At 42.6% G+C, this 18,328-nt stretch overlaps 2 protein-coding genes across 6 annotated transcripts in view; both read right to left on the minus strand.

Moving 5' to 3' along the window:
* The window catches only part of CNDP1 (carnosine dipeptidase 1), a 31,643-nt gene extending 21,981 nt beyond the window's left edge, over positions 1-9,662 (minus strand). The window contains exons 1-3 of one of the 3 annotated variants that reach the window (XM_020801811.3): positions 9,516-9,662; positions 2,949-3,074; positions 449-592 (exon numbers count right to left, since the gene is read on the minus strand). In XM_020801811.3, coding sequence (XP_020657470.3) covers positions 449-592; positions 2,949-3,074; positions 9,516-9,518 — 273 coding nt within the window. In that variant the 5' untranslated portion in view covers positions 9,519-9,662. Of the gene's footprint in view, positions 1-448; positions 593-2,948; positions 3,075-3,865; positions 3,971-4,124; positions 4,261-9,515 lie in introns of those variants that run through there. The other 2 variants (XM_020801812.3, XM_072998749.2) reach the window with 2 other exon arrangements.
* Positions 9,663-12,927: 3,265 nt separating this feature from the next.
* Positions 12,928-18,328, minus strand: part of LOC110083377 (cytosolic non-specific dipeptidase) — a 29,452-nt gene continuing 24,051 nt past the window's right edge. For all 3 annotated transcript variants that reach the window (XM_072998748.2, XM_072998746.2, XM_078393525.1), the window contains exons 9-12: positions 17,492-17,656; positions 15,697-15,838; positions 14,947-15,094; positions 12,928-13,726 (exon numbers count right to left, since the gene is read on the minus strand). In XM_072998748.2, coding sequence (XP_072854849.2) covers positions 13,657-13,726; positions 14,947-15,094; positions 15,697-15,838; positions 17,492-17,656 — 525 coding nt within the window. In that variant the 3' untranslated portion in view covers positions 12,928-13,656. The remainder of the gene's footprint in view (positions 13,727-14,946; positions 15,095-15,696; positions 15,839-17,491; positions 17,657-18,328) is intronic.

An 18,328-nucleotide genomic window follows, 5' to 3' on the forward strand; every position in this document is an offset into this window, starting at 1 on the left:
GGTTATTAGAGCACCGCTGCTGGTGGTGGTGGCTATCACTAAATAGCACGTTGCATGAGAGAGCCTACCAGAGAATTCTCAGCCAAGGGCTCCCTCAAACAAAGAGTCAGCCCTTGTCCTCTGTTTAATTATCATGGCTCTTAATTATATGTCCATCAAGGCCAGGCAGCTGAAGACATTTTGGTGACTGAGATAACAAATCTACATTATACCTCCATGATGGTACAAATATTATTATAGACCACATTTTCACATAGTCATATAATGTGACTCCACCCCATCATTACACCCTTGCCTCTTGTCCCCCTGACATTTAAGTGACCTTATGCAGTGCAAATCAGAGGCATGCAGCTGTTAAAAAAAAAACAGAGATACCTCTCCCTCCCTCACTGGCAAAAACTGCCAGTGTCTCTATAGATGCAAGACAAGACCAATAATAGCTGGATACCTGCTGAACGCCAATATCAACGAGTGTCGTTTTTGCCCCTAAATCTTGAAGTCTGGCTGCAGCAATCTTCATCATTCGTGTTACTTCTCCTCGCAGCTGTGGTTGTATGGAATCACTCTCCACTGCCACCCATTCAGCAAGATTCTGCATGGAAAGCCAACCTTATGAAATTGCATTACAAACTTCCTATGTCTTGTGTGTTCACATTTTACTTGGTTTTTGAGATGCGAGGTGGAGAGCCTTTGCACTCCAGTTGAAACACAGACAATGATGCTATTCTTTTCTTACATAGTGTTAGCTTAGATGCAGCAGCAGCTGGACTCCAGTTTTTTTTGGGGGGGGGCGGTACGAGTGCACTTCAGGTTTCACCCCATATTTTACAGGACCTATTTGAGGTGAGCACTATGCCCAAAATAAATTCAGTACCTTGGACAACATCCCCCCATTAACCAAAACCTTGAGAGGATTTACAGCACCCCAGAAATGGGGGTCACCGGTCACCACTGCCTAGGCAGAAGCTGCAGGTGTTTGAAATCATCAACAAAAGACCACTTCCAATGAAGAGAAAATTCAATGAACAATACATTTGTGAGGAGGAAAAGATGGCATCCATTGCAACTGACTTCATGACTAAGGGGTAGATCGGATAAAAGTGAATCTTGATCAGATGGTGGATGATGAAAGAACATGCAGACAGTAAATAACAGGATCACACCAAAGGAACTGAACTACTGTTGTTGCTACCTCCATTGCTCCATGGAGACACATATTTGTGCAAGCATAGTTGCATGTTTCTCCACTCCTAACAGAGAACACTTTCTAGAAACCACACACCATTTGCTTAGATCACACACCAGACTAGTTTTCCATCTTCTTGTGGCAATGAGCAATCTAATTACTGAGTGATGATCTAATCTGAGGATTTCTGCATGCAAATACTACAGTTTGCGAAGCTGGCAGCTTGAACTTCTGCTGGACCAGGTTAAATGGCAGAAGAATGGGGATAGGAAAAAAGAGTGTAGCAGAGAAAGCCACAGAAAACAGCTTCTTCTATTGTAACAGACTTATCAGTTTCAGGATACAAAATAATATTTCAATATGGTCTTTAACCAGTTTTGACTATTATGGTGATGTTTGCTTTTTAAAAAATTAAAGTGATGTTTGCTAGTTGCCTGAAACACTAAGGCAGGATAAGGATGTAATAAGAAAGCAAAACCAAATGGTTCACCAGATGTAAGCACTGGCTATTGTTCCTACAAATTTGCAAATTGGTGGGTAAGTATTCTTTGGATATGATTTCATGTTTGTGAGACGTTTGTACTTATACAATAGTGGTAAGAGATTTATGCATGCAAACCTACTTACAAAATTTAGAAATATCTCTGAAATGTTGCAAACATCTCCATATCTAAGTATATTAAGGAAAATAATTATGTTTAATACCCTAATTAATCTCCTTTTATTTTATTTTTGTTAAAATAGCTTTCTCACATCCTATGCCTTCCAGATATGCTCAGTGGGTTGGATGAGGGATGCTGGAGTCAAGCACATCTGAAGGGCACCAAATTGTAGAAGGCTGGCCTAGAACATATAATCTAATAAGTGATCCATAATAGCAACAAGCATTTGCACACAGTTTTTTGAGTACCAACAGAATATGTTCATCTCTTTTACACTTTGCAAGACCCCTGCAGAGTAGGTTGGTATCCTAATCTTCTGATAAAAGGATTGGGGACCAAGATTGTGAAATGGGAACCAAGATTGCCCAAGATTCATCATGGAGGATGTCTGAAAAAGTTATTTCCTCTTGATTCATAGCTCTCATTATTCTACACCAGCCATTATGCTATACCCAGAGCTTAGAAATACATTAAATTTTCCCTGAAAGGCTCATTAAAAAGGATGGCATTCAAGAAGGTCTTGCATGAGTGATCCATCTTTGTAAATCCTGTTTCCTTCTAATTACTTCTAAGGGACCTGTCAGTGTATAAGCTATACTTCTAGAAGGTAGCATGGAGGAGTAGGAGCAGCAACAAGAATGTCTACACACACACACACACACACACACACACACACACATACACACACACACACACACACACACACACACACACACACACACACACACACACACACACACACACACACAGAGACGCCTTCCCTTCCTGTTGTTTCACTTTGATAATTGCACTCACCGTCTACTGTGACATAACTTCGCCCCCCCCCCCCCCACGGTTTGCTTACTGGCACAGTGAATAATGCATATGCCACTTGAAGTTAATGTTGAAGGCCAAAGTAAACACAATGAATCAGTTCTACATCTTTACCGTTCATGTCTAATACAGGGTATGTAAGGTGTTGTTGCAGGGACAGGATCAGGACTCAGTCGGCACTAAGATTCATTCTACTGTTCATGGAATTGTAAGTCATCTTTCAACCATTACCAGAATCTTCCCATCTTTTGGTTGTTAGAAGAATTTCTATTTTGTGCTCTTTGTACCTGAACAAATTCATCCTGATGCTCATCAATATACTGGAAAAGTCGTTTCTCCTCCAGGGATAAGGAACCAGAAAATGAGGAACTGCCCGCATCAAGGAACAGCATGATAAGGGAGATATGGAATATCTGTAGGATTCAAATACAAGTTTTAGCATGTTAAAAAAAAGCATCCTCAGAGATGTGCAGTGAGGACAGTCTGTGTCAGGGGTGTCCCAAGAGATTCTGTTGCTCAAGGCTCCATTTCACAAATAGAAGCTGGTGGGTCCTGCTCTTTTAACGCTGCCAAAGAGAAAGAGCTCTCCAATATACCTGAGGGCACTGGCCTATTTAGGGGTGAAGGACATGTTTTGTCAGAGAGAGGAATGATCCAGGGCATCTCAGGAAAAACTGCTTTGGATTGCCATTAGTGGTCCTCAGCATCTTCAGCCTGAAGTGGTTGTTTCACTCACAGTGTAGTTTTGCATCTACAGGCGGTATGGCAAGAATGAATGAACGAATATACAAACAAAACAAACAAATAAATAAATGGGACTCTCTGAACCGCTACGATAGATCATAAGGCTGACCACACAGGCAATATTTCATGAAATATGAATATTTCAATATTAATTTCCTCTGCCCCTTCAAAGAGTGGAGGAAGTGTTTGATTTGCCAGCATCCTGAACTGGCTCTTTCCCTAAGCCATGATATTGGTAAATTGACAGCAAGCCAAATAGGATCTCTACCACAGCTAAGGGAGGAGGTAGAAGCAATCTGGCTGGGGGTAGCTGACATCGAGATGGAGCAGTGTCCCTAAAGGCCCAGCCTCCACTGCCATCCAGTAATGACCCCCAACTTTCTGTAAACTTCCTGCACCGCATCCTTTTTCTATACCCATGACCTATCCATTTTTGCCACTATTTACACCAAATACGTACTTTTTTTTCCAGCTGTGAAGACTTGCCTGCCAGGCACAAACTGGTTCTGTCAGAACACTTGTCCAGAAGCCAGGTTCCGATGCAATCCTATGTCGATTAATTTGGAAGCCGGCAATATGCCCACTGTCTGTTTACCAGCCGATGGAAGTGCATTCGGGATGCAAACATCCTAAATCTTGAGGCAAAGCGCCGGGCTGGCTAAAGCGGGAGGCGAGCGGACGAGCGGGCGGACGCGCCCCGGAGAGGAGCGCTTACTTACCGAGGGCGGTCGCCCGGGGTCTCGGCAGGCTGTCCGTCTCGCCGCTCCCTCGCTCGCCTGCTCCTACCTGGCCTCGCCGGCCGGGGAAAGTGAGCGCCCGGCAAGCGCCGTCCAGCCGTCGAGGGTTCGCTCGGGACTGACGGACGGAGCGGCTTCTCGGTCCCGATGGCGGGCAGGCTGCAGGGCGCCTTCGGATCCCGCCCCGCCGCCGCTGGAGGCGGAAGAGGTCAAAGCGGGAGTGCCCGAGGGGGGGGGAGAGAGGCGAGGGCAGGGCGGGCAGGTGCCCCCGCCAACGACCCTTGGATCCTTGCGGCTTCGGCCATAAGCCCCGTCAATGTTCACCAGCAGCTCATCCAGGTTAGAGCCGTTTACCCGCGAGAGAGCCAGCGTGGGGTAGGGAGCAGAGGGAGGGACCCGGACTCAGGACAGCTGCCTTCAAGTTCCACCTGAGCCAGGGAAACTCACTGGAGTGGCACTGGTCAGAACACTGCTTAAATACCACCCTCCCTGCTATTTGTCTCTACTCTTCCTTTGCAGCCTGGCAAAAAAAAAAAAAAAAAGGGCAATGCGGTTTTAGGATGCATCAACAGAAATAACACTCTCCAAATCCTGTGAGGTACTTGCCCCCCTCTATTCAGCACGGGTTAGGCCTAATCTAGAGTAGGGTGTCCAGTTCTGGACATCGGACTTTAAGAAGGATGCCAACAAACTAGAGCACTTTTCGGAGGGGAGCCACAAAGGATAAGGGAGCTGGAAACCAAGCCCTATGGGGAAAGACTAAAAGCATGATTCTCCTTCATGGATTGCTGCCTTGTCGTGGCGAAGGGGCTTGAGTAACTCAGAGAAGCTATGGGCTATGCCGTGCAGGGACACCCAAGACGGACAGGACATAGTGGAGAGTTCCGACTAAACGCAATCCACCTGGAGTAGGAAATGGCAAGCCACTCCAGTATCTTTGCCAAGAACGCCCCATGATCAGAAACAAAAGGCTAAAAGATATGACGCTGGAAGATGGGCCCCTCAGGTCGGAAGGTGTCCAACATGCTACTGAGGAAGAGCGGAGGACAAGTACAAGTAGCTCCAGAGCTAATGAAGTGGTTGGGCCAAAGCCGAAAGGACGCTCAGCTGTGGACGTGCCTGGAAGTGAAAGGAAAATCCAATGCTGCAAAGAAAAATACTGCATAGGAACCTGGAATGTAAGATCTATGAACGTTGGGAAGCTGGAGGTGGTCAAACAGGAGATGGCAAGAATAAACATCGACATCCTGGGCATCAGTGAACTAAAATGGACAGGAATGGGCGAATTCAGCTCAGATGATTATCATATCTACTACTGTGGGCAAGAATCCCGTAGAAGGAATGGAGTGGCCCTCATAGTCAACAAAAGAGTGGGAAAAGCTGTAATGGGATACAATCTCAAAAATGATAGAATGATGTCAATACGAATCCAAGGCAGACCATTCAACATCACAATAATCCAAGTTTATGCACCAACCAGCATTGCTGAGGAGACTGAAATTGAACAATTCTATGAAGATTTACAACACCTTCTAGAACTGACACCAAAGAAAGATGTTCTTCTCATTCTAGGGGACTGGAATGCTAAAGTAGGGAGCCAAGAGATAAAAGGAACAACAGGGAAGTTTGGCCTTGGAGTTCAGAACGAAGCAGGACAAAGGCTAATAGAGTTTTGTCAAGAGAATAAGCTGGTCATCACAAACACTCTTTTCCAACAACACAAGAGACGACTCTATACATGGAAATCACCAGATGGGCAATATCGAAATCAGATTGATTATATTCTCTGCAGCCAAAGATGGAGAAGCTCTATACAGTCAGCAAAAACAAGACCTGGAGCTGACTGTGGCTCTGATCATCAGCTTCTCATAGCAAAATTCAAGCTTAGACTGAAGAGATTAGGAAAAACCACTGGGCCACTCAGGTATAATCTAAACCAAATCCCTTATGAATACACAGTGGAAGTAAAGAACAGATTTAAGGAACTAGATTTGGTGGACAGAGTGCCTGAAGAACTTTGGATAGAGGCTCGTAACATTGTCCAGGAGGCAGCAACGAAAACCATCCCAAAGAAAAGGAAATGCAAGAAAGCAAAGTGGCTGTCCAACGAGGCCTTAGAAATAGCAGAGAGGAGAAGGGAAGCAAAATGCAAGGGAGATAGGGAAAGTTACAGAAACTTGAATGCAGACTTCCAAAGAATAGCAAGGAGAGACAAGAGGGCCTTCTTAAATGAACAATGCAAAGAAATAGAGGAAGATAACAGAAAAGGAAAGACCAGAGATCTGTTCAGGAAAATTGGACATATTAGAGGAACATTTTGCGCAAAGATGAACATGATAAAAGACAAAAATGGGAGGGACCTAACAGAAGCAGAAGACGTCAAGAAGAGGTGGCAAGAATACACAGAGGAATTATATCAGAAAGATTTGGATATCCCGGACAACCCAGACAATGTAGTTGCTGACCTTGAGCCAGACATCCTGGAGAGCGAAGTCAAGTGGGCCTTAGAAAGCCTGGCTAACAACAAGGCCAGTGGAGGTGATGGCATTCCAGTTGAACTATTTAAAATCTTGAAAGATGATGCTGTTAAGGTGCTACATTCAGTATGCCAGCAAGTTTGGAAAACTCAACAGTGGCCAGAGGATTGGAAAAGATCAGTCTACATCCCAATCCCAAAGAAAGGCAATGCCAAAGAATGCTCCAACTACCGTACAATTGCACTCATTTCACACGCTAGCAAGGTTATGCTCAAAATCCTACAAGGTAGGCTTCAGCAGTATGTGGACCGAGAACTCCCAGAAGTACAAGCTGGATTCCGAAGAGGCAGAGGAACTCGAGACCAAATTGCTAACTTGCGCTGGATTATGGAGAAAGCCAGAGAGTTCCAGAAAAATATCTACTTCTGCTTCATTGACTATGCGAAAGCCTTTGACTGCGTGGACCACAGCAAACTATGGCAAGTTCTTAAAGAAATGGGAGTGCCTGACCACCTTACCCATCTCCTGAGAAACCTATATGTGGGACAGGAAGCAACAGTTAGAACTGGTCATGGAACAACTGAGTGGTTCAAAATTGGGAAAGGAGTACGGCAAGGCTGTATATTGTCCCCCAGCTTATTTAACTTATATGCAGAATACATCATGCGGAAGGCTGGACTGGAAGAAACCCAAGCCGGAATTAAGATTGCCGGAAGAAATATCAACAACCTCCGATATGCAGATGATACCACTCTGATGGCAGAAAGTGAGGAGGAATTAAAGAACCTTGTAATGAGAGTGAAAGAGGAGAGTGCAAAAAACGGTCTGAAACTCAACATCAAAAAAACTAAGATCATGGCCACTGGTCCCATCACCTCCTGGGAAATAGAAGGGGAAGATATGGAGGCAGTGTCAAATTTTATCTTCCTGGGCTCCATGATCACTGCAGATGGAGACAGCAGCCCTGAAATTAAAAGGCGCCTTCTTCTTGGGAGGAAAGCGATGACAAATCTTGACAGCATCTTGAAAAGCAGAGACATCACCTTGCCAACAAAAGTCCGAATAGTCAAAGCTATGGTTTTTCCTGTCGTGATGTATGGAAGTGAGAGCTGGACCATAAAGAAAGCAGACCGCCGAAGAATTGATGCCTTTGAATTGTGGTGCTGGAGGAGGCTCTTGAGAATCCCCTGGACTGCAAGGAGAACAAACCTATCAGTTCTAAAGGAAATCAACCCTGAATGCTCACTTGAAGGACAGATCCTGAAGCTGAGGCTCCAGTACTTTGGCCATCTCATGAGAAGAAAAGAGTCCTTGGAAAAAACCTTGATGTTAGGAAGGTGTGATGGCAAGAGGAGAAGGGGACGACCAAGGATGAGATGGCTGGACAGTGTCTGCGAAGCAACCAACATGAACCTGACACAACTCCGGGAGGCAGTAGAAGACAGGAGGGCCTGGCGTGCTCTGGTCCATGGGGTCACGAAGAGTCGGACACGACTAAACGACTAAACACACACACAAAAGCATGATTAGCTTTGAGAAAAGAAGAGGGAAGGGTGATAAATTAGCACTTTTCAAATACTTGAAAGGTGGTCATACAGAGGAGGGGCAGGATCTGTTCTCAACTATCTCAGAGTGCAGGACGCATAATAATGGGCTCAAGCTACGGGAAGCCAGATTTAGGCTGAAAATCAGGGAAAAAACTGCTAGAGCAGTAATACAATGGAACCAATTACCTCCGGCGATGGTGAGCGCTCCGGTGCTGGGCATTCAAGAGAAAATTGGACCACCATATGTCTGATCTGCTTTGATATGGATTCCTGCCTTGAGCAGGGGGTTGGACTTGATGGTCTATAGGCCCCTTCCAACTTAAATGATTCTGTGATTCTATCCAGCACACCCTGGAAACCACAATAGGGACGGATGGTGACCCTATGAATGAGCGATTTCTATAACGTCCTGTCCTCAAGTGCCACATTCACCTCTTGTAAACTCAAGCATGTTGATCCTTTAGGAAGTCAGTCCATCTTGTATTTTGTCTTCTTGTTTCCCTGCTGCCTTCCACCTTTCCCAGCATCTTTACCTTTTCCAGAGAATCCTGGCTTCTCATGTGTATCCAAAGTAGGACAGCCTCAAGTGTCATCATTTTTGCCTCCAGAGAAAGTTCAGACTTGATTTGATCAAGGACCTACTTGTTTGTCTTTCAGGCAGTCCAGAGTATCTGCAAAGCTTTCCTCCAACACCGTATTTCAAATGAATCACTTTTAAACATTGTCAGCTTTCTTAATTGTCCCACTTTCATACCCATATGTGGTGATTGGAAATACAAGTTTTCACTCCTATTAATTTTAACCACCAGGGACAGGACAGTGATCTAAGACGCTGCCTTACATCAGTTCAGACACCTAAGCTGTCACATGGCAGAGTAATTCAGATAATGCCACACCCTAAGATGTAAGGAGGATTTTATTATACCCATCATGCACAGATATATAATAAAATCATGGTAAAAGTCTCATTTCCCTATTGATCAGCACCTGATGTGTGCAGTAAAATGCGAGTTGTCAAGATAATACAGATGTCCTAAGCTGCTGTGGCAAGTTAATCTTTCTGAACTCCTTGGAAAACATATGCAGTGAAATGTGTATTGCAGGAAGGCTGCTGTGTGTTATGCGCATAAGTTGGAACCAAGTTATAATGACCCTAACAGGGTTTGCAAGGTGAGATATTTAAGGGGTCGGTTTACCCGCTCCATCTCCTCCACCACTATGAGTTTCCATGGCTAAGTGGAGAATCAAACCCAGGTTTCCTGTGCCCGAGTTGACTAGACAACATAGGACATTCTGCAAAGACATTATCTATATCTAAATTCCAGGAATGCAGCTTAAATAAGCCTTACCATGGTAAAAATTCAGGTGATGATGAGACAACAATTTTCTTCCTCTTTTCCTGTCCAGTGTAGAAAATAATGCTCCTTCACAGACCACTGCTTACTGGTTCTCTTTTAATTTGGAGCTAAGCCTTTTTATAAGAGCAAGCCTTCTCTGTCTTTTTATTTGTTGATTTTGAACATTTATTGTTAGCACATTGCAACAGGAGAACAAAGGCAAAATATCCTTCCTTATTTTACAAGGAAAAGGTCCAACATTCCACATATTGTTGTTCAAAGACTTCGGACAAATAAGGCACATTGAAACTATTTGTCTCTTAGTCGATCAATTCTCCACCCCTACTTTGAAACTAATTTGTTATTTGTTCCAAGGAGATACAGTTGTGAGTAGCCAGAAACTAGGAAAAACAAAAACCTGGCACCCAAAAACTTAAATATTTTCTTTGGCTTGTTTGCCATTCTGATATGGAAGCTTTATTAGACATGATATTAGGATAAAGAAACTGATGTAAAAAAGTATAGCCAGATTAAAACAAAATAAAAAACATCATACAAAGTGTGTTCAAGAACTGAAAGAAATACTTAATGTCAATAATGGTAAAATATGGTACTTCTACCATTATTTCACATTTCAGTCTTGTAGGTGATAGATTATGAGACCAATGTAGGATTTCTATAAATGCAACAGAAACAGGATGAAATAGAAGGGGCTAACCCACAGTGTCACATGGTCCAAGGAGACAAATTTTGCAGCTTGCAATTTTCACCAGTTATGCAAAATGTGAGATACTGAAACAAACAGGAAAACAGATGTTAGCCGTTTAAAACTGACAAGTAAGGTTATAATGGAAATACTTAACATCATAACCAACCTGGCTGGATATATTGTGAGATAGAGCACCTGGCTGCAGAACCAGGGGTTTGGAATTCAATTCCCTACTGCTTAGAACAGTGGCTTTCTACCTTGGGTCCCCAGATGTTCTTGGACTACAACTCCCAGAAGCCTTCACAACTAGCAGGGTTGGCCAGAATTTGCGAAAGTTGTAGTCCAAGAATATGTGGAGACCCAATGTTGGAACTACTACAAAGAGAAAAGCCAGCCTCTTTGATGTTGGGCAAGCTGCACAGTCTGTAACTGTCCCCAGAAGAAGGGAATGGCAAACTACCTCTGAAAAGTCTATACCCAGGAAATCCTGGAAAAGGTAGCTGTAAGTTAGAATTGACTTAACAATACATAATACTATAATCAATTTAGCTGTTGAAAATACAGAATTCCTTCTTAAATTCTCTCATATATATCTGCGAAATGACTTAAACCCCTGCAGTTTTATTAATCAGCAGAAAGTGATTAGTTCATGCTAAAAAGCAATTCCTTTTAACTCAATCAGCATATATAAATAAAGAATTTACATTTTAACTAAATGTGGTCAGCTAATAGAATGAAAAGAAACTTGAATACATTTGGTTACAACTTGATAAGCACCAAACAGCCAAATAGTTTTATCTCCCCTCTTCCAAAAAGACTGGGCTAAAACTGGCTCAAGTCTAGATTAGTTTCAGTTTGTTTTGTAGACCCTTGCCACAGTGATGCAAACTATAATTTGTTAGGTGAAATAACAATATGGTGACTTAAAAAAAAACCCACTGAATTATATTCTAGTTGCCTAGAGTTACACTTTGTTTGCATGACTCCTTGAACACAAATCTTCACTCTTCTCTCCATCAACATCTTCAGAGGCTCAAGTGGGTTCTCTCTCTTTCTCAAAGCATTTCACAACAGGTTTGCTGGGTACACCAACTGCAATCACAGTTGGACAAAGTTATCCATGCTCTGGGTAACATTCTATTTGGACTACTTTACTGTATTGTATCCTATCCTTGAAGGCTGCTTGGAAACTTAACCAGGTACAAAATGTTGTAGCAACATTCCCTGCTACAACTGGTCAAACAAAACAAATCTCACCAGCCTTGAAACAACTATGACAGCTATTAGTTCGCAAACATATCTGACGATGCTGTTTCTCATCTTCAGAGCCCTTTGTATCTTAGGTTTTCTGGTACCTGAAGGATACTACTCAAGATCCTTCTTCAGGTTCCTTTCCCCATCTAATATGTTTTTGGAATTCCTAGAAAAGGACCTTCCTCTTGTGTCAGAACAGCTGTAGAAAGCTCTATCTAAGGAGACTTGCCTGGTGCCATAGTTGATGTCCTTCTGCAATCTGCAGAGGAGCTTCTGAGTAGCAAAAGAATATTATCTTTTAATACCTCCTAGACCTCAGTGTCATATTGTTACGCACACCATGCAATGAGAGTAATTTGTTGACAAACCCTTAGGTTAAGGAGTTTGTAATTTAAGAAGCAGAACTTGAATGCTTGGGAAGCAGTTACAAAGGAGACCTATGAATTCTCTTTGCCCAGGAAGGTTCTGGAGGCTCTGCAGAATGAGCCTAATCCTCATTTTCATACCCATGTTTATGAACCATAAAACATTATACATTAACTGGCACAAGGTTTGCAGAGATACCAGCAATTATTAAAAAGGTTTATGGCATATTTATACATACATAAGACTCCAAGCTTCAACCTCCATGATGTGCTGGAAAAATAATCCTGCTTGAAACCCTGGATAGTTGTTAAGATAATACTGAGTCTATAACTGTAGTAACTATAGACATATTAATATTTATTACTCAGTAGTAAAAAGACAACTATCCTTCTGCTCTAGGGAACTAACGTTTTCAGACAACAGAGGTTTTGGACTTCAACCTCATCAGCCTGAGTAATGGAAAGTTGGTCCAAGACATGTGGGAGGTCATCAGACTTAAGACAGCTGAAATAATGATTTATCTGAGCCATATTAAGTTCCTGCCCTCTTCTCTTCTGGCACAGGACTGGAGAAATCAGAAGCTATTACTTCTGTATTCGATTAAGTACAGCATGCTGTTTTGTCTGACATTAACCAAAAAGCTGTGGTTAATCTAAACTATTATTTGAAACAAACCAACTTCAAACCGTGGGTTTACGAAGCTGGCTTGTATCACCGAATTGTATTTAGTATTAACCACTGGTGAGGGTGTAATATCGAACTACAAATAATCAATGAACAGAAGTCGTGAACTGCCTATCCTTCCTTCTTCACATCTGTGCTGGAAAAGAGGGTGCCATGTACAGGCCAGAGGGATATGGCTTATTCTAATAACAATCATATCTAAACATAGCCACTTTTACAGACTTCAACACAGCAATGGTTCTCAACCTCTAGGCCTCCAAAACCCCTGACCATTGCCCAAGCGAGCCAAGGCTTCTTGGAACTGAAGCCCAGCACCTCAATCACTGAGAACTTGTCTTCTCAAGTAGATGCCCAATCCGACCACTGGTCACCTCAAATTGTCTTCCATTAGCAAAGAAGTTGCCACAGAACTGGTAGGGCCAGAGTGGTTTTATTTATTCATTCTTCCACATGAAGTACAAATAATGCATTACAAAAATACCAGTTTGCTTTTCATAACTGAGAATCTGCTAGATCATCGAGGATTGTTTCAGACACCTGCTGGACAAGAGCAAGTGTTTGAAGGAATCCATCAGTCTGCAACTGCTCCCCACTTCCAACTCATTAAAAACTTCCCAAGAGAAGTTTGTTGCCCTCGTCTATACCTGTAACAAGAACAGTTTGTTCTTTTATCTCAAGCCAAAAGGAAAAAAAAAGTAGGTTTTGGCATCAGAGCCACATATGGTAATATCTAATCGAACTGTCGGATTATTAAAGGAAAAAAATGGGAGCAGAAGAAACTCATCAGGCACTATTGATATTTGCCAATACTTACATACATCAGATGATGTACTACTTTCCCATATTTGCCCCTCGTCAACCTCCTTCTGCTTGGAACAACAGGTAAGGAGTTACAGATTAGCGAACTGTAGTATATGGTACTGTGTGCCAGTCAACACACGATTTAAAAAGGAACTGGAGGCTTGTCTGTATAAAGTGCTCAATACTGAGTTCAAAAATATTCTGCCACGCATTTTGAAGTAAATTAGTCTGACAGAGAAGAGTGAGCAAAAATAGTGCACTTTCATAAAGTTGCAAGGAAGTACTCAGAGGAACTTTCCAGGTCCCAATGCCACTTCATTTGCAAAACTGATTCCATGTTCACTCCTTTAACAGGGCAACTTCATGGAGGTAGGCACCCAGCAGCTTGACGCCTTGAATATAGTTATACCTAGGAAGGAAGGATCCAGTTTAGTGTGAGCCACAAACACGAAGCAGCCCTAGCAAAGACAGTACAATTTATAACAGGGGTGGAATTTGGGAGTTAGGTCTGGCCCACAGATGAATGTCATCTGGTCTACAGGGTCAACGCCCTTCAACAGCTCCTTCCCTTTGGGAACCAGCACACGATGGTGCTTCTGTCTCCCCCTACTTGGGCAAGTCTGAGGTGTGTGGGACCAATGGCCATCACCATGGCTAAAAAGCACTAGGTGTACTTTTGGAAAGCAGCTAGCAGAGAGAGACACTGGATATCACTTCCTGAGGCAGCTGCCGGTACCACTGCCTCAACCAGACATCAAGGCATATTTCCACCATTCCTCCCCAACTCATGAGTTGGCTTTTACTTGGAAAGGAGTGGTAGAGACTATTTTCTGTGGCTACAGTTGGTTAGTTTCCAGTCTAACCAACTGATGGGCACAGAGACAAAGAAGACTGACATGACGCAACCAGCACTGACAGGCTATGGACTGAAGCCAGATGACAGAGGAACCATACTTTGCCCTGGACTTGTGTTGCATTTGAAGAATCAAGTCAGGGGACAAGTCTGTCTCCCCCAGCACAAGGACACCAACAGGGTCTGGCAAACAGAAGTACAGTCGTGCCCCGCTTGGACAATTTCCCCGCTCTACGACAAATCCGCATTACGTCAACATTTTTGTGATCGCTTTTGCGATCGCAAAACAATGTTTTAAATGGGGGAATTTCGCTTCACGTTGATCGGTTTCCTGTTTCAGGAACCGGTTTTTCCCTTTATGAGGATCAGCAAACAGCTGATTGTCGGCTTTCAAAATGGCCGCCGGCTTTCAAAATGCCCCCCCCCCCCCCGCTGTTTTCTAGGATGGATTCCTCACTATACAGGCACCAAAAATGGCTGCCGTATGGAAGATCTTCACTGGACGGTGAGTTTTTCAGCCCATTGAAACGCACTGAAAGGGTTTTCAATACATTTCAATGGGATTTTTTCGTTTTGTTTGATGATGTTTTCACTCTACAGCAATTTTGCTGGAATGAATTAACATCATCAAGTGAGGCACCACTGTATTTGCTTCACCACTATGGCAACAAAGGAATGAGTTCAGATGAATTGTTCTGAATTACCTTCCTTTAGGCTCAGCAAGTTCAGCTCTACTTACTGGATGGTTTATGTTTTCTATACAGAATATGCCTTACCTATTGAGCTTCTCATTCTGAGAATGGGCACCATCATCTGCAGACCCTACAGGCAGTAGCATTACATTCTTGCCTGTTGCTTCTTGGAAGGTCAAGGTGACAGGAATGCTTCCTCCCTCTCTAGTCAAGTCTGGCTCTACACCAAATACTAGAGAGAGAGAGAGAGAGAGAGAGAGAGAGAGAGATATTCTATCAAATGCATCCTGAACAGTTTATTTCCAGCATTGCAAATATACAAGGAGCATGATATTTAGATAGGTATCCCAAGGCTGGTAAGCGCAGTGTTAGTACAGTGGTGCCCCACTTGACAATGACCCCGCTTGACGACAAAAACGTTTGACGAGTTCCTATGAGTTTTTTTCACTTTACATCGATTAGGTGCCTGCTTCGCGAACCGTTTGTTCACAAAACGATTTTTTTTTCAGGCTCCACAAAATGGCTTCCCTTCGCAAAATGGCTGTTTTCCGGACAGAAGCTTCGGAAAACAGCGATTTTAAACAGCTGATTGGTGGTTCTCTATGGGCAATCTTCGCTGGACAATGAGGTATTTCCCCATTGGAATGCATTAACCAGTTTTCAATGCATTCCAATGGGTTTTTTTGTTTGCTTGACGATTTCGCTTAACAGCAATTTTCCTGGAACTGATTATCGTCGTCAAGTGGGGCACCACTGTATTTTAACGACAGAAGGTCCATTTCTCTGTGACCTTTTGATAAGAATCTCTAGAAAACTGTTGTATGATTTACTGACCTGTTTTCATGGCTTTTCTGCCTGCCACATAGTGGGGGTGGTTGAAATCTGACACCCATGGTTTTCCACCATGGCCCAAGTATACCTTGAATTTGTTGGGGCTCTGCAGCTCAGAAAACTTTTTGGACAAGTAATCTTGAACCTGTAACCATAACCAGAGTCAAAAAAAGAACCTTGTCTAATTCTTCAAGGAAGAGACAAATTTAGCATGAGCAGGGATAAGATGGAAATAGTGTATATATAAACATTTTACCTGCTAACAATGTAAATCAAATTACTCAAGAGCATCTTCAACTATACTGGCTTGCGTAGCCTGCACACCAATGGGGGCCCTTCATACTTGGGCTGCACATGTAACTGTCCTCAGTGCTAGGTAAGTGCCATCTGGGATTAGTTTGGCCCTAATATTTCCAGCTGTAGGAAAGCCTGTGAAGACACATCTGTTTTCTTTGGTGTTTTCATAATGTTTTATTGTTTGATTTGTCTGGCTTCAATTGTTTTCCTGAGGTTTTGGTACTCTAAGGGGTATTTATTTGTTACCACTGTTCATGTTTATTCATTTTATTATGATTCACTGTTTTATTATTGAATGGGACGTTACGTAAAACTACCTGGGGAGGGTTTTCGCCCTTTATAAAGATGCCCCAGAAATATTCTAAATAAATATTATTCTGTGATATCTTGCGGAGTTGGCAGGACAGTGCTTTAGGTATCCGGCTGCAGAGTTCAATTCCCTGCTGTGCCTCTGAAAAGTAGAGCCAGACTGTGTAGGGCTTGGGCAAGCTGCACACTCCCACGGTGCCCCCAGAGAAAGGGATTGATCAGCTACTTCTAGGTATTCTTTACCTAAAAAATTGTGGAAAGGGCCACCATGTTAGAACTGACTTGACAGCACACAATTATTATATGATTACTGTCCTAGGGTAAAACACATTAACTGACAAACAACACTAAAACCAAGTGAGCGGGAGAGAAAAGTAACACATTTGTAGGGTGGAAGCTGACAGATGGGAAGAAAGATGCAAAATATCAACGCCTACAAAAGTCAGTTAAACAGGATTTCTCTATTGCCTCTCCTCAATCACAGATTTAACATATGTTCCTGCCACCATAGCCATGCTCTATTGGTTAACTTTTTCTTGAATATGCATGATTAATATTGCTCAGATCAAAAACTTAGCATCACTATTGATCTCAACAGCATCATTACAAAAATGTAGGTAGCTTAAAAATGCTTGAGCTCTATTGGCCACAGTCTGATGGCTGATTTACATGTGCACAAATAAAACTGCTGTTTGTGTTCCTGCTCGTGCAACAGATATGTCACCAGGAGTGTGACCAGCATTTCAGTCATCAGCAGTCATTTGCCACTGAGACTTAAGGAATGTTACTTATGCATGTGTAAACTGCTGATAGGATTCTGGACAAAGTGTTTTACGATAATAAAAAAAACCCTTTAATTTAAGAGAATACAAGCTAATTCTAGTAAGGGCAGCAGATGAAAACATGAAATAACGTTAAATGGGTTCAGTTTTCACGAGCACTACAATATTACTAAGACCAATAGCCCTCGAGGGAACACTGCAATTTTTAAAATCTGCTCCCCATTTCTAGTCATCTTAAAAACCATGTTTTAACAAACAATTATGTTACAGTTGGTTGTACCCCGACTTTGCCCCATCTCAAGTGAGCTTAAAATCTGGATTCTGTCTCTGTAGTAGAAGACAGAATCTGTATTAATTCTTCTATTTGAATTGTCTTCACTTGCTGTGCTCCCCTTACTAACACATCATACCTGCTTCGTCACAACTTCTGGAGTCATGTCTGGCACCAGTCGGATTGAAAATTTTCCAATTACTTTCCGTGGAATCACAGTTTTGGCACCTGATCCCGAGAAAGCTCCTTCTACTCCATGGATTGATAAAGAGGGGTATCGCCACCTATGCATCAATATATCTTTCTGTAACAAAATTGCACAGAGCATAAATGATTGGATGAGTCATCACACTATAGTTAGAATGATGTATAGCAAGCTACAAACTTATTAGGTTCCAGTGATGTTGTCTAACTAGACAACATCATTGTCATTGTTGCCCATGGGCATGGGCAACAAGAGGCCACAGTTCATTTTATGGCTTCACTTGGCTAGAATGAGTTGCACAAGCTGACTTCTACAGTTCTGCTTGAGGTGGGGCTAGTACTAGCTAAACGATGCCAGACCTTCAATGTTTTCATGAATGTACTGTTGGCCACAACTAAGAAAGCACAGACACTGCGACCATTGACCAGAATCATGTTAGAGACATACATGTGTGTCAGTTATATTGCATAGGTCATTTGTATCATCTATTCTTCAGAAGCAACATAGCAAACTACTGTTCACTAAAGCCCATCTGAAATGACAATGAAAAATTCAAAACTGAAATAGGTTGTTTCGTCTTATTTTGTTTTTTTTTTGCAATATTCCAAGACAAACAAGAATGTCTCCCAAAAGCCAAAAGTTGCCTCATTTGAAAGAAGCCCTAAATGTGTAAGTAGGAAGGGCAGAAGGGCAAGGAAATGTGAGGTCAACATTGGAACTCTATGTATGTTTAATTAAAAGCAATGCCCACTTTGTTCTGCGCAACTTTTT

This window comes from Pogona vitticeps, chromosome 4, assembly GCF_051106095.1.
Source record: "Pogona vitticeps strain Pit_001003342236 chromosome 4, PviZW2.1, whole genome shotgun sequence".
NCBI classification, from domain to species: Eukaryota; Metazoa; Chordata; class Lepidosauria; order Squamata; family Agamidae; genus Pogona; species Pogona vitticeps.